This window comes from Pimephales promelas, chromosome 2, assembly GCF_988280905.1.
Source record: "Pimephales promelas chromosome 2, fPimPro1.hap1.1, whole genome shotgun sequence".
Taxonomy (NCBI): domain Eukaryota; kingdom Metazoa; phylum Chordata; class Actinopteri; order Cypriniformes; family Leuciscidae; genus Pimephales; species Pimephales promelas.
Window position 1 is genome coordinate 37,865,791 of NC_142770.1, and position 22,969 is coordinate 37,888,759.

Genomic DNA, 22,969 nt, shown 5'->3' on the forward strand with positions numbered 1-22,969 from the left:
ATTTAAGTTTTATTTTAAACTTGAATTAAATGTATCTGAAAGCTGGCCAAAGCTTGGCATTTTGCACTTTTTAGTTGCAAAAGTTTTTATTTTTGTATGAAGATATAATGCAATAGCAAAATACATTTAATTTGTTGTGTTTCTTTTCTTTTAAATTGTGTGTCTACTGCAATACTGTTTTTGCAAAAACTGCAATAAAACCTGTAGGAAAGCATCTTTTGCAGTGATTTTTGTGTGAGCATATCAGTGAACACCCCAGACCCCTCAGTGAGTTTCACGTCTTAGTAAACTAAAGTTTAATGCGTTTTATGAATGATTGTTCCAATGCACATAGACAACCATTGTGTAGGTGGAGGGTGCTAACACACAAACCTAAAATTCTCGGGACAGCAGCTTTTGTCCAAATTTCAATCTTAACCGTTCTATTTCATCAGAAACGATCTTAAAACAGGGCTTTAAGTGTAAAATACCGAACTAACCCTTTAAACTACAGAAGTACTCATAGAAATAAGCATTTAAATATATAATTACTGGGAGAAACTGAGGGACAACTAGTATATGATGTGGAGATATATAGGTATTTTATTTTAGTATCAAATTACATTATTTCCCCCCAGTTTGGGTAATATAAATAAAATATGGATTTTTTTCTTCCTCAAGTATAAGTAGGTGATAGCATATATAATTATATACGAGTCATACAAGTCTGGTGTATCATATGATACAAAACAAACATCCAAACAATTTTATATGGTATTTTATATTTTGTATTAAGTTGTGATAAACTGTCTCCACACACACACACACACACGCACACACACGCACACACACACACACACACACACACACACACACAAACAGCTTTAAAGGTATAGCTTCATGTTTATAGGGATAAATGCATTTTTCAGATGAGAGCTAAACATGACAAAATATATTAAATGACTTACAGAGCTCTTCTGGAGGCTTTAATGACTGCTGATAATCTGATGAGACACTCGTCTGATTTCTTGAATTTCTGAAGCTCAAACTCCTCCAGCTCTTCCTCTGATGTCAACAACACAAAGGCTAAAGCAGACCACTGGGCAGGTGAAAGGTCACCAGATGAGAGACTTCCTTTGCTAAGGTGGGTCTGAATCTCGTTCACCAGAGTTTGGTCGTTCAGTTCATTCAGACAGTAGAACAGATTGATGGATCTCTCTGCAGGAAGATTAGCTTCTAATTTCTGCTTGATGTACTGAACTATTTCCTCGTTGCACTGGTCAGTGTCGTCTCGCTGTGTCAACCGACCTCGTAAGAGTCGTCGATTGGACTGGAGTGACAGACCGAGGAGGAAGCGAAGGAAAAGGTCCAGGTGTCCATTGTCACTCTCCAGCGCCCTGTCCACTGCAGTCTTGAGAAAATCAATCATGGTTTCATTTCTGTTTTCCTGTTCTGTAGACTCATGATCAAACACACTTGTCTTGTTGATGTCTAGAAACAGATGTGCATAAAGGGCTGCAATAAACTCTTGAATGCTCAAGTGAACAAAGCAGTACATGGTACCAAGAATGATCCCTGTTTCCACCTTAAAGATCTGGGTACACATGCCTGAGTACACTGATGCCTTATAGACGTCAAGACCACAGGCTTCCAGGTCTGAGTCATAGAAGATCAGGTTGTTTCTTTCCAGCTGATGAAATGCCAGTTTCCCCAGTGAAAGGATGGCGTCTTTATCCCAGGAAACATCTGGTGTGTATTCTCCATCATATTTCCGGCGGCTCTGCTGGATCTGAAAGCGGAGAAAGTGTGTGTACATTTGTGTCAGAGTCTTGGGAGTGTCTTCAGTGTTTGATTCCTGCAGTGTTTTAGAGATCTCATCAGCCTGAGTGTTTCTCACATCATTATTTCTCTTCTCCTCCAGAATGTTCTGGAGAACAGTGGCTGAAATCCAGCAGAAGACTGGGATGTGGCACATGATAAAGAGACTCTTTGATTGTTTAACATGATCTATGATTGTGTTGGCTTGAATATCATCCTTGAATCTTTTTTTAAAGTACTCTTGCTTTTGTGCGTCGCTGAATCCTCGTATCTCTGTCAGCCGGTCGATACAGTCAGGAGGAATCTTACTGGCCGCTGCTGGTCTGCTGGTGATCCAGACGAGAGCAGAAGGAAGCAGATTTCCCTTCATGAGGTTCGTTAGGAGAACATCCAGAGAGGCTGGTGACGATACATCACGCCACGTCTCATTACAATCAAACTTCAGAGGAAGGCGACATTCGTCCAGTCCATCAAGGATGAACAGCACTTTGAACTGATTCCTTCTTGTAAGGTTCAGTCCTTTTGTCTCTGTGAAAAACTGAGTTATAAGGTCCATCAAACTTAGTTTTTCTTTCTCCTTTAAGTTCATCTCTCTGAATGGAAGAGGAAATATGAAGCTGATATCTTGATTTTCTTTTCCTTCAGCCCAGTCCAGAACAAACTTTTGCACAGAGACTGATTTCCCGATGCCAGCGACTCCTTTTGTCAGTACAGTTCGGATCTCCTTGTCTTGTTCAGGCGCTTCAAACAAATGTGTGCATTCAACCTGTATCTCTTGTGCTTTATGACGTCTGGAAGCAACTTCAATCTGTCTCACCTCATGTTCAGTATTGACCTGTTCACTGCCACCCTGAGTGATGTAGAGATCTGTGTAGATGTTATTCAGGAGTGTGGAGTCACCTTGCTTCGACATTCCTTCAAACACACATTGATATTTCTTCTTTAGGCCACATTTCAGCTGATGAATGAGGAACAGCTCATCTAAACACAGGAACAGAAAATAGATAGTTTTAGTCTTCATTTTCTCTCCTACATTTATAAGAGACAATCAGACAGATGATGATGAGTCTCTTGCCTTCTAGAGCATCAGCAGCTTCATCTTGCTTCATCTCTCTCAGGTAATGTAGTGTGAGATCAAGAGCTGCTGATTTGATACTGGATCTGTTCTCATTAAAGTCCTTCACAAAGTGTTGTGTGTTCTCATGTTGTAATATTTTCTTTAACTTCTCCAGCTCATTCTTCAGAAATCTGATTATTTTGCTCTCAAGATCCTACAAACAAAAGTAATAGAAAAGACAGAATAACACAATTTAAACTAAATTGTAAATCTACATTTGGTAACCACAATTTATTCAATAATAGGGGTGTCACGATTTCGATATTAAATCGAAATCAATCAAAATTAATTCACAATCTCAAAAATTGAAATAAAAAATGGCATCGTCGATACTGCCACGCCACATGTCGCGCCCGTGATGGAAAGTTCGGATCATTTTACTGACTCTATTGATCAATCTCGTTCATCAAAATTAACTAACCTTTTTTCTAGTCATTTCAGGGGCTTTTAAATGTTATACTTTTAACAGGCAAATTCCCCGAACATTAAGAAGAAATCATAATGCAGTGAAAAATAATTTACAGGGAACATAAATAATTACTTTACCTTCCGAGTCTTTTGTTCATTTGTCGCGTGACAAAGGCATTGAACGGATCGTTTATGATGAATGACTCATTCATGATGAACGACTCATCACGGCATGGAAAACAAAACACTGTGTTGAAAGGCTGCGAGTCCACTAACTAATACATCATGGCAACTGCAGATATCAAAGACCCATCAACGGAACTTGAACACCCTCCTGTTTCTCTGAAGTTGCTGGTGTGGAGGTATTTTGGATTTGCAGTGCGGTATGTTGACAACATTCGCGTTGTCGACAAAAAAGCCACAGTTCGCAAGCTCTGCTATGTGCGTGTCCCATATTCGTCCACTGGCAACACGACTAACATGGCTGCGCATCTCCGCAGGCAGCACAAATGTAAATTTATCGGTCAAACCAACAACTGTAACACAAACTACTCTCCCGTCTTCATTTGGAATTAAACTTCCAAGTAACTCTACTCGTGCAAATGCCATTACCAGCGCCTTAGGAGTATTCATCGCCGCAGATATGCGACCTTATTCGGTGGTGGACAAACGGTTTTAGGCATTTAATTAGTGTGCTAGAACCGCGCTACAAAATCCCAAGAAGGACGCATCTCACAACTACGGTGATACCCTCTGTTACAAATACACAATAATAATATACATAAAATGTATTTAAGGGGGGCCGGAAGGCCAATTTAGCTTAAAAAGAATGATTCATTGATTTACAATGAATCTTAACTGAATCACTATGGGGCCGAGCAAATGACTCGTTCAGAGTTCATTTGAACGGGCCGTAATTATAACCTTTGCAACGGATATAAATATCCAATCTATAGTGAAACACTATGTATTAGCAAGGTAGCTTAAATCTGCAGTTCAAGACATTAAATGTGGAAGCACAAAACAAGGCAACAACAAGACTTTATTAGCTATTCTAAACACATAAAACTAATATCTAATGCACTCACACACACACACACATTCATATAGTCGTGGAAAGGAAGGGAGAGAGAAAGAGTGAGTTGGAACCATAGACTGTAAAAAATATGGACGTAGTATCCGTGACGTCACCCATAGGTTTCTGAAGAGCGTTTTTGAAGCCTAAAGTGGGCGGGGCTGGCCATCGCCATCTTGGCAGTGCGTCACCTCTCGTCACTACCGGATAAATTAAAATGGGCAAAGAGGTGGGACGCGGGTGGAGCTGAGGTACTCAATACATGGCTCTGGCTATATGCTACTGCCCTCGCGCTGAATTGACAGCTGATTGAAAAAGGAAAGCCAATGGTTAAAGTTCATGTTTTTGCCCTTCAAAATATAATAATAGTTAAGACGTAACTAAAAGTGAGATTATTTACTTTACTTTTTTATCAACTTTATTAATCTCACAAGGGGCAATTAGTTAAGAGCATGTATACAAGTACATAACACAGATCACACACATTTCTCACAACATACAAGCAGTCAACTATGTGCATCGTGATGCATTATTATTCTGTTAGTTAAAAACAGTCCCTCCAGGATTTCACGATTTTTTTTTTTTGTGATTTTTACGATCAAAATGACTGATTTTGTGGTGGTAATTTCCAAAAATTTGTGAAAAAACTTGCGATTTATATATAACATTTACCATAATAATTCAGTCCTTCCAGAAAAACGCAGAGTTTTTTTGTGATTGTTGCGGGCAAAATTTGATTGATTACGCGGCCAGTTTTCTTTAAAAATGCGATGGAATATGCGAGATATTTATACAATTTTATGCGATGAAATTGCAGGAATTTGCAAAAATTGAGGGAACTTGCAAAAATTGCAGTTTGATGAAAAAGAGAAAAAAAGTGATTCCCCCAACATCCTGTTCTCACTAGGCTAATGTAAGAGTCATTTCTTATTACTTCCTTTGATAAGCAAGCATACTACATCATAGAAAGTGCTGTGAATATTTAATTTTTCATCTTGTTTTATTTCAGACTGTAACGAGTGTAAATAAGGTGTGGCCCCTTTAAGAGCTGCGCGCTCCCTGTTGAACTCTCTGCAGTGTTATATGTGCGCCTCGAACCCATGTGTGCGGGTAATTTCTGTTTGATGCTACTTATTTTATCTTATGTTGTTTATTAAGTAACGATGTGATGGTAGAACGTGTGACAGACAGTTATACGAGATGTCAATCGCTTCCGTGAGTCTGTCTGGCGTCGCGTAATTGCGTCACTTCATAACGTTCCCATGGAAACAGGGGGAAATGGCTGCTCTTGTGTGAAGCAAACGCAACATTTTTCAACTTTCTGCTAAGATACATGTGACTTTTTTTGCAACGAAAATGCGAGGATTATGAAATTATGCAAACCCCGCATATTTTGCACGGAAATCGGCAATTTATGCGGCGAAAGTGCGGCATATTTGAAAAAATGCGGCCCCCGCATAATATGCGGACTTCGCATAATCGCGTTTTTCTGGAGGGACTGTAAAAATGTATTAGTTACTTACAATATTGCTCTAAGCTTGTGCATGTGACAGTGATTCAAGGCAAGCACATATGTCAGTCGGCATCTCACGTCTAGTTCGTAAAGAGCTTTAAGTCAGTCCATTTTACAATCTGATTTTGGCCGCCTCTCAGTTTCTCAGATGTTAAAAACAGTAAATGTATTAGAAATCCGCGCTCATTCAAGGGTGTGCAAAGGTATGTGATGCATTAAGGCTAATGTGATGATTATGATGAAATAACCATGTTATTCTGTAAAGTAGAATTCTGTAAATTTAATAATAATATTAATTGAAAATAATATTTCAATATGACTAATCACCATATCCTTTCTGATTGTTGTTGTTACACTCAAATATAATTTCTGCCTTAAACAACTGGTTTTTGTATACAGTGCCCTAGCTCCACAAGATGTGGTCGAGGACTTCTAAAAATTCTCCCTTTTTTTTAAACAACATTGAACCCAAATGCAAAAAAGAGAAAAATCCAACCTTTTATTTAAGTACATTACTTTGGTGAAAAACAAAAAACAAACTTGAAATCATGTGTCCCACAATTATTGGCACCCCTAACAATTCCGCTGAAAAATGTAATTTATTTTTATATATACGTATATTTTTCTGCAGTTGCTAAAGTTGGTCAGGATATCTAGGAACTTTTAATTAGTAATTCATGACTTCCTCTTTCCCCGGGGTATAAATATGACGTGACACAGAGGCCTAATTCTCTTACCCATTTGTCAACATGGCAAAGACAAGAGAACACACCATTCAAGTAAGGCAGATGTGTGTCGACCTTCATAAGTCAGGCAATGGCTACAATAAAATAACCACCTTAACTTGCCCGTATCTACAGTTAGAGGAATCATTAAGAAGTTTAAAACAACTGGAAAAGTGACAAACAAGGCTGGAAGAGGTCCCAAGTTTATCTTGCCACAACGCACTGTGAGGAGGATGCTAAGAAAAGTAAAAAAAAGTCCTAAGCTCACTGTCACAGAATTGCATCAAATAGTGGCATCTTGGGGTCACAAAATCTCCAAAACAACCATCAGACGCTCTCTACATGCCAACAAGATGTTTGGGAGGCATGCTAGGAAAAAGCCTTTTCTCACTAACACTGACAAACGTAAACGTCTGGAGTTTGCCAAGCGGCACTGGGACTTCATCTGGGATCGTGTGCTTTGGTCGGATGAGACTAAGATTGAGCTTTTTGGCAACAAACACTCTAAGTGGATCTGGTGTAAAACAAAAGATGTGTATGCCGAAAAGTACCTCATGCCCACCGTGAAGTATGGTGGAGGATCTGTGATGCTGTGGGCCTGTTTCTCTTCCAAAGGCCCTGGGGACCTTGTTAGGGTGCATGGCATTATGAACGCTTTGAACTACCAGGACATTTTAAATAAAAACCTGATGGCCTCTGCCAGAAAGCTGAAGATGGGTCGTCATTGGGTCTTTCAGCAGGATAATGATCCAAAACGTGTGGCAAAATCTACACAAAAATGGTTCAGTCACAAACTCAAGGTCCTCCCATGGCCATCTCAGTCCCCAGACCTCAATCCAATCGAAAACCTGTGGGGTGAGCTAAAGAGGAGAGTGCACAAGAGAGGGCCCAGGATACTGGATGATCTAGAAAGATTTTGCAAAGAAGAATGGTCAAAGATCCCTCTCTCTGTGTTCTCCAATCTTGTGAAATGTTATAGGAGGAGATTAAGTGCTGTCTTGTTGCCGAAAGGGGATCAGGGGTGCCAATAATTGTGGGACACATGATTTCAAGTGTTTTTTTTTGTTTGTTTTTTTGTTTGTTTTTTACCACCAAAGTAATGTACTTAAATAAAAGGTTGGATTTTTCTCTTTTATTGCCTTTGGGTTCTATGTTGTTTAAAAAAAGGGAGAATTTTTAGAAGTCCTCGACCACATCTTAAACAGGGGTGCCAATTTTTGTGGAGGGCACTGTATTTCAGTCTCATGCCTCAGGAGAAGGGTCCAGTCAAAACCCTGCAGAGGATCCAGAAACTGTAGCAACCGGCAGAGGCAGCCCCCAAGCAAAGAGAACAGCACTCAGTGAACTGTTTGGTGATTTTTTTTTTCAGCACAGCCTCCACTGCAGCAGCATCATCAGCAGCAACAAAACCATGGCCTGATGTTGTGAAAGATGAGATTCAGCTATACAAAATGGTTAAAGAAATTTCTGTGGATTCAAATCCACTGAAATGGTGGAAAGATAATGAGCACCAGTACCCAAATTTGTCCAAGCTTGCCAAACGTTACCTTGCTGTACAAGCAACAAGTGTGGGAAGTGAGAGAGTGTTCTCAACAGCAGGGGACATTGTGACATCTCAAAGAGCAGCCCTCTCTCCAGAGAATGTGGACATTCTCATTTTCTTAAAGGAACAGTCCACCGTTTTATGAAATATGGCTTATTCTCATTCTTTCCTACATTTAGATATGTGTGCAAATGCATTTTTGTCTCAGTGCATGCATTGTTTTAGTTTGACAGTGTCGGCGCTATCTTAGCTTAGCACGATGAATGGAATCCTTTGTTGCCAGCTAGCATGTGCTGAGTAAAAGTGATTAAAAAAAATAAACAAACCCACGTAATTACTTCTTGTGGCCTGCGTATTCACAACGAGTACAAATGGTGATGCAGATTAACACTAGGCGATTTCCTAGGCAGATGTGTAGGAAAGAATGTGAATAAGCCATTTTTCAAAAAACGGTGGAGAAGAACATGAAAATATAAAAATCACATTTGTTGTCTGCCCATAGAAATGTAAATAGTTAATGTTTTGACAGTATTTTAGTATTTTTCTAGCAGCTCTATTGAAACTGCTAAATTGTTACAGTTGTTCTATTAAAAAATTATAAATTTAAATAAATTATTTTTTTTTTAATCAAGAATCTAATCGAATCGTGACCTTAGAATCGAAAACTTAATCGAATCGAGGATTTGGAGAATCGTGACACCCCTATTCAATAATTATATTACACGTATATAAAAAATCCAGTTCAAATACTAAAATGTTGGGCTTAAATGTGTTTAAAAGGGAAAAAAGAATATGAAGAAAAATGTAATTAAATTTCTTTGTTCAATAACATATTTGTTTGTTATAAATGTTAAACATTTATAAAAATGTGTTTTCTTACCTGGAAGATCCCAAGAAGATTGTCTTTGAAATTCTCGTGGTTCCTGTGAGTCTGAAAGTCTGAGTCTAATGTCTCATATTGAAGCCTGAAATCACATTAGTGAAATAAAATACTAACTGATATTTTACAGAAAGAGAAATAAGCATTAGCTGTGAATACTCTGACAAATATTTGATCTAAACATGTTTCATGATTGGTATTAGGGGTGTAAATCGGAGCCTGCATGACGATTCGATATGATACCGATTTCTTAAGTCAACGATTCGATTATTTTCGATACTTCAAAATTCCCCGCGATACTTTTTAATACTCGAATTTAATACTCGATTAATACTCGATATTTTTCCATGATATCTATTAAGTTTCAAATAAATCAACAAAAAATTTATATTTTGCCTTTTATTGATAATACCGAAACAGTATTCTATTCACAGTGTGCATGTTGTGCTCAAAGCACTGCAAATATAACAGTTACTGCATCTAAAGTTACAATAAAGTGGCATCAGATAAATTATAATTAGAACAAAATAAAAATAATTAAGTCTAATGCTTACAGTGCAGGTCTACTATGGCCAATTAGCCTATTCACTGTTAAAACAAACAAACAAAGACTGACCTCTACAGCCTAAATTTCAAATACATCAACCCTGCAGTTATCCGGATAATAAGTGTTCTGATCTTACCGATTCCATTTATGCCTGGCCACATAAATGTGTTTATGCAAAATGGATATAAATCCGATCTTCAACTCCCGCGTTATATGCAGGTTTAATGGATTGCACGACACCAAAAGCAACAGATATGAGCTGCATTTTATTGATCTTCAGCTAATTTCAAAATCAAAGACAGCAAAAAGAGAGTGGCAACAGCCCTGGTAAGAGATCATTTCGTTTCTTTACATGAAGATGATTGTGTGTTAAGCGTCTGTGACTTACTTTCACTTTTATTTGTGATGTTTGCACGTTGGCTTGATGAACAGACGCTCATCTGAGGTGATGCGTATCGCAGTAGCGCCGTCATATCTGACTATAACATGACATATAGCCTATATAACACGCTCTCACTCGTTTATTTTTTAGCATTTTTGGGAGGAGTAAAATATACATTTGTGGTTTCAACAACCAGATTGCGTTTACACCTAGTAAAGATCCGAACACAATGCGAGCCAGACTACCTCCAGATGTGGTCAGGCAGATCCGATCACAACGTATTTACACCTTGCATTAACATGCGTTTTTTTTATTATCCGGATAACTTATCTGGAAACAGATCGCATTTTAATACCAGGAGTAGGCTAAATGAGGTCCCAGTTTCAGCGCGCTGTGACGGTTCCATTGTTCTTTAAAGTCAGACTCAACAATGTGTGTATGCACCCCGTGAACGTGAAGCGTATAACGCGTGTGAATTACAACAATAATGAGGTTAGCGCCACCCGCAGCTTAGCAGTAGGTTGCACGCACACGTCGAAGCAGATGCTGAAAATAGACAGGCGGCAAAATAAACGCATTAATCGATTCTCTTGCGGACGCATCGATGCATTGAATCGTCGGCTGTATAATCGATGCATCGATGCAAATCGATTAATATTTACACCCCTAATTGGTATTCACTGATCCAACTTTTAAACACAGTCAATGTGTGACAAAAAATGAGTAACACAAAATACCTTTTATTAGATGATGGTGTTTTCTCACTGAAGAATGGTGGAAGTCCTTCTTTAGACTGATCACTCTTCAGAGACACAGAGCTGGACACATGTGAGTCTGATCTTACACTGATGACACAAAGAACATTTGAAAAGGTTTAATGTTGCAAATAGTAATTAAATGCAGTATAGCTGCGCATTTTTTCATTTATAACTACGGTTGGATGGATGGACATGTTTAGTTGCATGATTTATTTTCCATGTTGAATTTATGCCGCTTGTGTCTGCCTGTGTGACTGTGTTACTGGAGTGAGTTTCATAAATCCCCTTACACAGTCAAGTTCAATCACACACACCACTGTGGACAAATAATACAACCCTATATTGTAATGTAAACACACACACTACCTTTTATTAGATGATGGTGTTTTCTCACTGAAGTTTGGTAATTCTCCATCTTTAGAGCGATCACTCTTCAAAGACACAGAGCTGGACACATGTGATCCTGATCTTACACTGATGACACAAAGAACAGAGAGAGAGAGAGAGAAAACACTTTAGTAAAGGAGGATCAACTGTGTCTGAAACACATCTGTGTCTTTATCTAATCCTCCACAGAAACACATACACACACACACACACATACAGTTTTATAGTTAACCATCATTTTATTTTACTGGCTCACGTTAGTTTAACAATTTCTTTAATATACAGGCGTGAGATTAAACATGTTAAAAAATACTTCAATTTAGGAGAACATTTCAAGTTTTTATTTATTGACAGAATAGAAAGCAGAAATGTCTGTGCGACACAGTTTTGTTAACATACTTCAATTAAATTAAGTGTACAGTTGTTTTCTAATGTCTGTCAATAATTTTATGATCTAAAAACTAAAGTAATTTATTTGGATTAATTCAGCATCTAGAAGGTTATTAGAGGAGACTATGCAGTTATTTTAGCTTAATTTAACAGCTTCAGAGTTATTGAAATGGTTATATGACTTCTTTCGGGTTGAATGGGGGGCGTCTTGACCCCCCCTGGTGCCTGTGAGCGGAAAAATCTCACCTGCAACTTCGGTGCGGCGAGCCGCCGGCCTTAGCGTCAGGAAGTATCGCGTGATATCAGCTCTCGCGATGTAAAATATTTCTTTACGGCAACACTGCACATATCCAGGAACACGGTCGAGTTTGTCACACTATCGTCATGGCTGAGCCGGCATGTAAGATATAGAAAGCTAGGAAAGCATTGTCGGAGGAACAGAGAAAGAGGAAATAGCAGACTGACCGAGCGAGGAGTAAGACACGAACATAGACGTAATGTGCGGGTGTGATATATGTCCCCATATGTACCAATGCAAATAAAACATCTCCAGGTAACTCTAGTAGAACATTTATTTAGTTTGTTTGTTAAGAGGCGAAATCAAGTGACCAGAGTGCTCGTTGTGATCAGTTTCAGTGATTCAGTGTTCTGTTGTGACGTGCACTGTCTTCAAACGGACGACGCGTGCTCAATCCATTGCGGGGACTGAGAGACTCATTACGGTGAAATCACAAAACCCAATGCATAAAAAACATGTCCCTGCTTGAAATACAGCCACTAATAAACAATCGGTGTTGATGAGGAAACTAAACTATTAGTAAGGATTAGAACCCAGAAGCTGTGACACACATGGCAAAAGTTCTGCCTCTGGACCATTAAAGTTCATGGGGATTAGGGATGTTAACCGATGACCGTTTGACCGATGGTTGCCCAGATAGCAGACTGACATTGAATCAACGTGGAAATATGACATCGAAACAACGTTGATCTGACATTGTTTTGCTCATCGAATTAACGTTGAACCAACGTCAGACGCGTCATTCTTTCAAAACTAACGGAAAATCAACTTGAAATCAACGCGTTGTTTCAACGTTATGAAAGCAAACCAATTTTCGATTTTCATTTAGCTTTGAAGAATGCCGCGTCTGACGTTGGTTCAACGTTAATTCGATGAGCAAATCAACGTTGTTTCAATGTCATGAGAGACGTCGTTTCCACGTTGATTCAATGTCAGTTTGCTGTCTGGGTGACCATATCAACGTTAACCGATCAAAGTTGGCGGTAGTTGGTATAAAAAAAATAAATAAATAAAAACATTTGGCGCGAGGTCACAGCGTTTGGGTTCGTGTCGCACACCGGAGTGACCAGACGAGAAGTGCTGCGTCGCGCCACGTAGGACAACTCCAGTATCGCACACCGGACGCGCACTTTCTCATCAGTGTATGTATGGCCAGCAATATTGTTTTGTTTAATGACATGAAATGAAGATAATGTCTGTTCTATGTTTTGATTGTACTGTACAATTAAATACAATCGTTGCATAAATTATACTTGCTGATTTTTAAAAGACGATAATGCCTACAAAAACGACTGGATTGGGACTACAGCTGGGTTATGGTACGTCACTAACCTACACATTTGCATCAACCCTCCCTCTGAATATGCAGAAAATGGCATGCGCATATTTCTGAGGCACGTCGACTCGTTGAATGTGATGTTCACGCAGCTGTCAGGTCTTCTGTATTCGAACTTCCCACGGATGCTACTTCCTCAACAATGGATACAATTTATGTTTGATTATGTTCCTGAAAATGACGATCGTAATCTAGCTCTCTGTGCTGCTCATTTACGGAAGACAGCTTCCAGAATCTCCACGAGTTCAACAACGGATTCAACAAGAAACTGTTACTAAAACATGAAGCAGTTCCGACTTTAAAACCAGAGACAGCAGTTGTTGGGCCACATTGCGCCACAACCTGTAAGTAGGCTAAGACTTCATCATTTTAAATGTATTTTCATGTATAATTCCAGACGTAGCCTTGTGTTTTATTTTTTTCAAATGCCAGCGCTGGCTTTATAGCCACTACTAGTTAGCCTATGCTATTTTGTGTCTACGACAAACGCATACAAACATTATGGATCTGAATTTTCTATAAGTACTAATGTTGTATATGTATTTTTCATGTATATATGCTTTATGACGTTATTTTCGATTTGATCAAGAACGTAAACATGCCAACGCTGTTTAACATTAGTAGCCACTGCCAGTCAGTTGCTATTGTTGCCAGTCAGATGCTATTGTGTAAAACAAACGTGTATAAAGTTAAAAAAAAAATGTAGCAAATTATCATTCAGAAACGTTTAGTAAGAGCGGTGTGTGGTGAGGTTCTGTGTTCTCTCTTTATCGCCGCTTTCTCGGTCTGATTATGCCTCAAATTGATACTGCAGTTCGACACATATTTACATCTGGACCGGAGCTCATGACGTTCCCATTTCGCCCATAAAGGTAATGGGCGTTAACATTCCGGACAACGTGAGCGACAGTTTAGCCAATCACAACACACCGGGCCAAACTAACCAATCTGAGCCCACTGCCTGTTTCTGAGGGAGTGTTTTCATAGACTCAGAAAGTGAACCGCTCGTTCGAGGACAGAGGAGAGCGCGGCTGACAATAAAGATGAAGTTTATGAAAAATAAGACTTTTAAAAAAAGAAAAGACACGAATACATGTTATATCGCACCCCATAAATACAATCCTGCAAAGAAAAAAAGCAGTCAACCCCCCCTTTAAATGAATGCAAAACTACATGTATGTTGGAGCATAGGGTGCAGTCAGAATACATTAGCAACGGTGTGAGACAAAAATAATTAAAATTTTATATAAAACTATGTAAATGTGCTAAAAGGATTTTGAACACGGTCCTGAGTTGTTGCTGGGCGCCGCGGACAGACGCTGATTGGCGCCGCCGGTGTGTGTACACTCATAGAGAATAATGTATTCGAATTTGAAAGATGTGTCTCTCCGCGACGCGGTGCCGAGCTTCTCGTCCGGTGTGCGACCCCCTGGACTCGTGTTTCGCGCTGTATGGGGATTTTAAAAAAGTGACATGAGTGGAAGGACGGCGCCGGGGCTGTGTGTGTGTGTGTGTGTGCGCGCGCATATTTTTAAACCAATCGGTTAACCGGTATCAACCGGCTAATGAGGCGGTCGAAAATTTTGGTCGGTCAAGAAAATTTTTAGTTTTCGCCATATGTACGCCATATTCGGGATATGTACGTGAAACGGGATATAAACGTGAAAATGCTCACCACTAACAACATATATTAGATCTCATTAAATGACAAATTAAACACAATGTACTATTGTATACTATGTAACACGTCACGCTCTCCATGAGTGGTATTTACGACAGTAAAGTTAAAAACAAGTACTCCACAGTTACTCTAGGGGTCGCTGTTTGACAAAAACAGGATTTCTGCCTGGTGTCCGTTTATGTTAATTTAAGAAGTTAAAATTGAAGTTGGTTTAAGTATTTGCAAATATAGAGTAATGCTTAAAGTTGTGTTATAGACAGAGAAACACAAAGTCCAGTGGAGTTTAAAGTGAGAGTGTGAAAACAGACGCAGTCTCACCTGTGTTGATCTGAGAGACTCATCTGAGAGAGAGAGTCCTTTCCTCTTTCATCTGACATACTGCAGCTAAACTGACCCTGAAAACTGATCAGAAAACACTCAATCCTTCAGCATCACCTGCAAATCACAACATTTACACACATCAACAACATCTTATTGAAGAATAAAGACTTATCATCAACAGCAGCAAGAGTAAAAACAATGTATCAAATAAAGTGAGTTACAAACAAATATATTGCCATGGAAAATAACCAAATGGTCTTAAAGGGTTAGTTCACCCAAAAATGAAAATTAAGTCATTAATTACTCACCCCCATGCTGTACCAAACCCATAAGACCTTGGTTCGTCTTCGGAACAAAAATGAAGATATTTTTTTTATAAATTTGAGAGCTGGATTCACTGCTACATAGGCTCCTAAGGGATTGAAACTTGACGGCCCAGAAAGTCAATGAAGAAAAAGTTTAAATATTCCATGTGACAACAGTGGCTCAACTATAAGTTTATCAAGCGACGCGAATACTTTTTGTGTGAAAAAAACAAACAAAAATAACGACTTTAGTTGTCACATGAAATTTTGTACGATGTACAATAACATTTTCTTCGATGACTTTCTGGGCCGTCAAGTTTCAATCCCTTAGGAGCCTATGTAGCAGTGATCCACCTCTCAGAATTAATCAAAAATATCTTCATTTGTGTTCCGAAGACGAACGAAGGTCTTACGGGGTTGGTGAAGCATGGGGATGAGTAATTAATGACTTAATTTTCATTTTTGGGTGAACTAACCCTTTAATCATTTCTGATTGTTTAATGAGTTTAACCGACTCTAAATATTAATTCATTGGGGAACTCAAATGTACACTGTGCTGGAAAACTGAACCCAATTTGTTATTTTCTCTATTACAAAATAATATCATTTTATAATCATATTTACCCAATCTTTATTAATTGTTGAATCGTCTGTCATTTAATCATTACTTCAAGTTCACAATGATGGTTAATTTCATTACTTTCAAATGACCCTAAAATAACTGATTGAGTTCAAAAATACTTTCCATTTCACATCACACAAACAACAGCCTGAAGAGGACACGGCTGAGGAAGAGGAAATTGGAGAAAACTTTCAAAAACATATTCGTTTTCAATAAACCTTTCTCATTAAAACTTAATGTTTTAACTTCAAAAGATTGTAACTTCTGGCAGATTTTTCTTCTGTTCGGAGTAGCCATAAGGGCACTTGGGCGAGTGCCCAGCGGCACCAACCATTCACAACAACTAGGGGGGAAGTGGGGATGTAGTTGACACCTTTGCTTGCGCAAAATCAAGCAAGAAGCAGTTCTGCTAAACTTATTACAAGAAAACGTTTTATCAGATTTAGTGCTACACTTATTGTCTTATTTGTTCCCCACTAAATAATTGTTTTTTTTTTTAATAATAATAATGGGGGGGCGGTTCACTAAATTTTCAGATTTTATACAATTATTGCACTGGAACGGCAGTCAAACCCGTGACTTCCCACCCGTGAACTCGTACTAGATCCATGTACTCCCAGTTGCGAGCTGACGTCACATTGCCCGCCAAACCACAAAACAACAACGGCAGCCCCTACGGATGCAGTTTTTCTGCAGGCGGTACACGGTGAGAATACACGTTAGGACAATATAACATAACTAGTTTTCAGTCCATTGAGTGCAAGGATAAATTAATACCAAATACATTTCCTAACATACAAATAAAGTAAAACAAAAGGTATAACAGCTTTATCTTGCCTTCAAGGTGCTCTATGTATTTTTAGCGGCCTCTAGCGGTGATGTTTCAGATTGCAACAAGAGCGCTCGTGCTCGTGTGAGTGCTCGATCTCAAGAGCGAGCATTCATTACCGGCCACACGGAGACTTTCAACGCAACGGCGAAAGCATCACACTACATGCTGGAAACTCATGTAAACTCCCACTGCAACGTTACAATAATAGACTACTTTAATCAGCTTGACAGCTCAACTACTGCTCCGTGCTCGTACCATGATAACATTACAGTGACTGCAAAAAATACAACCGTATATTTAGAATGCCTGAAAATGAATTACAATCACATGTAAAATATCCATACTATCTGTCATGTTCCGGCGTGCAAGTGTGTAAATGACTATATATCGGTAGCCTGACTTTGTCATACTCATATTCAAGAGAGAATATGAGTCTGAAACTCCTCCGTAGGGCTTTGATTATGAGGCGTGTCGTAACCGAACCAGGAAAAAAAAAACCTCTGCACTCAATTGGATAGTCGGTAGACCTACAACCAATCAGAGCAACGCAGTAAGTCAACTCCTTTGCATAGCGCAGTTTTCAAATGCAGAACGTAGCCTACTTTATTTATTTTAGAAGTTAAAGGGTTAGTTCACCCAAAAATGAAAATTAAGTCATTAATTACTCACCCCCATCCTGTACCAACCCCGTAAGACCTTCGTTCATCTTCGGAACACAAATGAAGATATTTTTGATTAAATTTGAGAGCTGTATAAGTTAACTACCACACAGACTTCCGGGACTGGCTCTTGACGGCCCAGAAAGTCAATGAAGAAAATGTTTAAATATCCCATGTGACTACAGTGGCTCAACTATATGTTTATCAAGCGACGAGAATACTTTTTATGCGAAAAAACAAACAAAAATTACGAGTTTATTCGACTATTCCTTTTCTTCCTTGTTGGCCTGAAACGAGACTTCCTTAGATTTCCACGACGCATGCGCGAGAACTGAACTGAAGTAGTTGAAGGAGATCGCAATTCTCGCGCATGCGTCGTGGAAATCTAAGGAAGTCTCGTTTCAGGCCAACAAGGAAGAAAAGGAATAGTCGAATAAATTAGTTATTTTTGTTTGTTTTTTCGCACAAAAAGTATTCTCGTCGCTTGATAAACTTATAGTTGAGCCACTGTAGTCACATGGGATATTTAAACATTTTCTTCATTGACTTTCTGGGCCGTCAAGAGGCAGTCCCTTAGGCAGCCAATGTGGTAGTTAAACAGCTCTCAATAATCAAAAATATCTTCATTTGTGTTCCGAAGACGAACGAAGGTCTTACGGGGTTGGTACAGCATGGGGGTGAGTAATTAATGACTTAATTTTCATTTTTGGGTGAACTAACCCTTTAAATAACGAGTGTTGCTTCTTTTACTTACTTCTCCATGAGTGCCACCAAAGGAGAAACCACAACGACCACAGGCTTTTCATTACGTCCCATCTTCTTAACGACCGTCAGAGCCAGCTGATAAGTTACACTTTTCCCCAATCATGTAGGAAGGACGCCAAAAATATCTTTCCGATCGACAAATGCCTTAATTGCAGTTTTCTGTTCGTCTATTAAAATAAATGCGCCGTCGATTTATTTTTCACAAGACGCGACAGCGGAATCTATACATCTCAATTCTCCAGCTGCAGTCATCTTCGACAAGCGCTCTTTGATAACGTGATGATTACGTCCCTGCAGATCATCTGTCCATCATCGTTTAAAGCCCGCCCTGGCAATTTGATTGGCCCGATCATTTTTTGCCTGATCATAATTACTCCTCAATGGATCGAGTCCAGACCGAACTTCCCGACCAAAAAATGTTGTGGGCGGAGTTCGGGCTGGCATCCAGGCTAATATATCGGTACAATGACAATAAAGCTAACCTAACGCTACGAAACCGTTGTTTTGTACCAAGTCATAATTTCTTTCAGAACCAACACTTAGCTGGTTATGTAATGTGTAAAGCCATAACGTTACAACTGTAGTATTTCACATCAGATAACGTTAGCAACTGGTCGCCGTTAGCCGGCGAACTAATGCTATCTAACTTGAGCCAACTAAAGCACAAAATCACAATATATTTTACATGCTTTGAAGTAATGTTAGTTTACCTGTCCAAAAGGAGGAAAGTCAACTTAGGATCTGTTTTTAGACCTAAAACAAAGCGGAGGTCTCTCCATAATTCAAAAGCTCTGCCGATGTTGAACCATGTTTTCATCCAAGTTGATCAGAATCACGTTTGGCCAGATGAGCTTCAGCAGATACAACTTTTTTTTTTTTTAGTTTTTTATATTTGGAGTTTGTATTGGAGTGTGTGTTGTGGTAGGTAGGTAGGTCGTTTTGGGGTGTTATCAGAATCCATGTCGTCAGCTGAAGTGCCGTAGTTCGCATGGACTGTATAAGGAGAGAGGCTCGGGAGCACGCACGCACGTCACATCCGATGGATTTCGCAGAAAATCTGACCCGGAGACCTCACATATAAATATGAATATTGGCCTTCAGAGGTAATAGAAAAACCCGACATTGTAATGTGTGATTACAACCCCCTCACACACAGGCAATAAAAAAATGACTCATTTGATAAGAAATGTTACATAGAGCACCTTTAAGCACCGTTTTTCCTCCTCCGTTTCCCTCAAATAAAGAAAGAGTAAGCACCTTTGGTGACTAATTATTACGGTAACACTTTATTTGAAGGGGTGTGCATAAGACTGACATGACACTGTCATAAACATGACGTAACACTTGTCATGAACATGAAGGAGTCTTTATGAATGTTTATGACTTTTGTCATTAAGTGTCATTCGGTAAATTATGACACTTTTAATGCAAAGTTGACATTGTTTAAAATGTCTTTGTTATGACAACTTGACATTAACCAAGACAAAAATGTCTTGATTATGACAACTTGACATTAACAAAGACAGAAATGTGTCATAACCTGTCAACCTGACATCTTTATAACTAGTCCAACGTGTTCCACTTTACTTGAGGTAAGGGGAAATATAACACTGTTGTTAAAGCATTTGACAGTGTAATAACCCTTAATGACATCTTTATAACTAGTACAATGTGTTCCACTTTACTTGAGGACAAGTAAAATATTCATGAAACATTTAATTTTTTATTATTATAATATTTTTTTTTATATTTTTATTTTACTTATTTCTTTTTATTCTATTTTTTTTCTCTTTTTCCTCTTTTTTTTCTATTGGATTGACTAGGGAGATCATGTAAGGGATAAATAATGGACAATATGTTACTGTCTACTGTTTATGATGTGTTATTTTGTATTGTCATTTAAAACCAATAAAAACATTTGGAGTAAATATTCATGTCACAGTTATAATGGTGTCATGACGGCCAAAGTTAAAACCAACCACATGACAGGGTAATGTAATGTTAACACAAAGCTAAATAACTTCTTTAAGTTTGATAATTAGACATGTTATGACATATTTGTGACAGGTTATGATTTCTTGGTTAATGTCAAGTTGTCATAACAAAGACATTTTAAACAATGTCAACTTTGCAATAAAAGTGTCACTATTTACCGAATGACACTTAATGACAACAGTCATAAACATTCATAAAGACTCCTTCATGTTTATGACAGTGTCATGTCAGTCTTATGCACAACCCTTCAAATAAAGTGTTACCATAAATGCACACAAGCCCCGTAAGGTCCACCATGTTGGTTTGTTTACATCTAGCTCCCACAATTCCTTGCGCTCAGGTAGTTTGGCGTGACTGGCCTGGAACGCTACAAAGTTGTGAGTCGTGATTTACATGCTCATGCCCTCGGACCCCCCTAGAGGGCTAATAACCTTCTCACCTTTTTTACCCCTGACCCGTTTTCATGCCTGTAAAGGTAAGAAACCTGATAGATGTATTATTACTTTTGGGCAAACGTGAATTGACGCTGTCAATTAATTGATGTACATTTTGAATTGACATATTTGAATATACAGTAGGGGGTCTTTTCAGGTAAAGTGCCCAGGGGCACCACACTGTCTTTTTTTAAATTTTATTTTATTTATATAGCACACATAATACAACGGACGTTGGCCAAGGTGCTTCACAAACAGTGGAATAAAACAATTTAGACATTACATACAATTACATCCAAACAAACAATGGAATATGAGCATAAGACAAGAAAGCAACAACATACTGTATCACTTTCACACTAAAGGGCTAAAAGCACTTCATGGCCCCCATGCTACCTCTAATAAGTGGGTTTTTAACAACGACTTACGGCCAACGACTTTGCAGATCTGAGAGTGTGGGAGGTTATTACATAGTAAATGACCGGCTCTAGAGAACACTCTGTCACCTTTACGTTTCAAGTTTTTTGTTACGTTGAATTTTTTAAAAAATGTTACAAAAAAAGATTTCGAAACTAAAACAATGATCTTGTAATGCACTCTATACTCGACTATAGCAGCCACTCTAAGGATCTCAATAAAGGTGTAACATGATCCGGGTTTTTTTGCTGACTCAATCTGGCTGCAGCATTCTGTATATGTTGTGAGTGAATTACAATAATCCATTCTAGAGAAAACGACCGCATACTGCGCATATACAGTAGCTCTCTCAAAATCAATTTGAGATAGCCTACAAATGGTTTGGTTTTTGCTAAGAGCTTTAAATGAAAAAAAAAAATGTTTTAACCACAGAATTTATTTGTTTATTCATTTTTAATTCCGAGTCCAAAATAAAACCAAGGCTTTTAACCTTTTCAGAGATTGTGACTGACAGGGAGGTATCTTAACTTTTAGTCATGTGGACACCAAGTGGGAATTTGGGACGAAAGCTGAAACCTCTGCTCTTTTCTCTTCATTTAGTAAAAAAAAATAATTAGCTGCCAACCAATCTTTCACCTCATGAACAGGCTAGTAGTTTACCTAAAGTATTGCTATTTGACTGTTTACCAAAAAATAAAATCTGTTTGTCATCCACGTTCCGGAAAAAAAAATTTTTTTGAAATTGGCCTAAAATTATTTGGGTCGTCCATAGAGAGCTTTGGCCGTTTTAACAAAGGAGACACAATAGCATGTTTAAAATCTGATGGACAGATGCCCTGGCTAATGCATTAGAGTGCCCCACCCTGCTCCTGCCAATCGACTGTCCTGCACAGTTCATCTCCAACCCTAATCAAACACACATTATTGTTCAAGTGATCATGAAGATCTTGGTTGCTTCGGCTGTGTTTGATTAGGGTTGGAGATAACTGTGCAGGACAGTCGATCGGCAGGAGCAGGGTGGGGCACCCTTAAATTAAAGGTAATGGAGGATGTATTAAATTACTTGCAGTGTTGTCCACTAGTGATGTGACACTGAAGCTTTATTCTCATGAGCTTAAAAAAAAACATGCGACGTTTTAACATTCACATGTAAGTTGTACCTTCACATTTAAATCTCGCTTAATATACAATATGAAGTTCCTAATAATTACATATGACTGTAATGGAGAATGTAATAACTTACTTGCAGTCTTGTCCACTAAGAAGAGAATTTATCAGTATTTTAAACTCAGTAACGCTTGTTGTCAGTCCGTGCGCGTCGTTCTCCAGAATCTCTTGCTGGTCTCGATGAAGGATTGTGGATTAAACGCATAAATGTCCGCGAGTGTATTAGGGTTACATCTGAAGCTTGCTTCCAACTCGAACGGTCCTTGCAATGAACCACTGCGGCAGCGGAGCTTGAATCATTACGTCACTAGTCACGTGAAAATGCCGTCTGAAGCAAACACACTGAATCACTCCTGTAGTGAAAGTGAACAGCCTGACTGCTTTGGCACAGCCCGATCCAATGTTGACAGGTTTGAAACCTGGCGGGTCTATTTCTGATAAAAGTGAAGCCAAATCATGGCAACACCGTGGGTTGTAGTAGTCTGTGTTTGGTTTGGCGGTATTATTGAGAGTGGATTGAGTTTATTTTAGTGTTGTGATGGAGCCAGCGAGAAAGACACGTCGTTCCCTATGGGAACACTTTAAACTTATTTTCCCGAATAAGATTAGTCTTTG

General features: G+C 38.7%; 1 protein-coding gene across 1 annotated transcript; it reads right to left on the minus strand.

The window, feature by feature from the left end:
* Positions 1-943: 943 nt before the first annotated feature.
* On the minus strand, positions 944-22,665 carry LOC148997336 (protein NLRC3-like). Its single transcript, XM_089119024.1, has 7 exons — positions 22,431-22,665; positions 15,156-15,272; positions 11,112-11,219; positions 10,725-10,832; positions 9,059-9,143; positions 2,873-3,068; positions 944-2,778 (listed from the first exon to the last, which is right to left on the minus strand). Exons 2-7 carry the CDS (start codon positions 15,212-15,214, stop codon positions 944-946), a joined length of 2,391 nt encoding a protein of 796 aa, XP_088975150.1. The 5' UTR covers positions 15,215-15,272; positions 22,431-22,665.
* Positions 22,666-22,969: the final 304 nt, after the last annotated feature.

Excerpts from the sequence above, each read along its gene's own strand:
- LOC148997336 (XM_089119024.1), bottom strand. The coding sequence starts at position 15,214 with ATGTCAGATGAAAGAGGAAAGGACTCTCTCTCTCAGATGAGTCTCTCA. Across the intron at positions 3,069-9,058 it reads ATCTTCTTGGGATCTTCCAG|GATCTTGAGAGCAAAATAAT; the intron begins GTAAGAAAACAC and ends TTTTGTTTGTAG. Across the intron at positions 2,779-2,872 it reads AGCTGCTGATGCTCTAGAAG|ATGAGCTGTTCCTCATTCAT; the intron begins GCAAGAGACTCA and ends TCCTGTGTTTAG.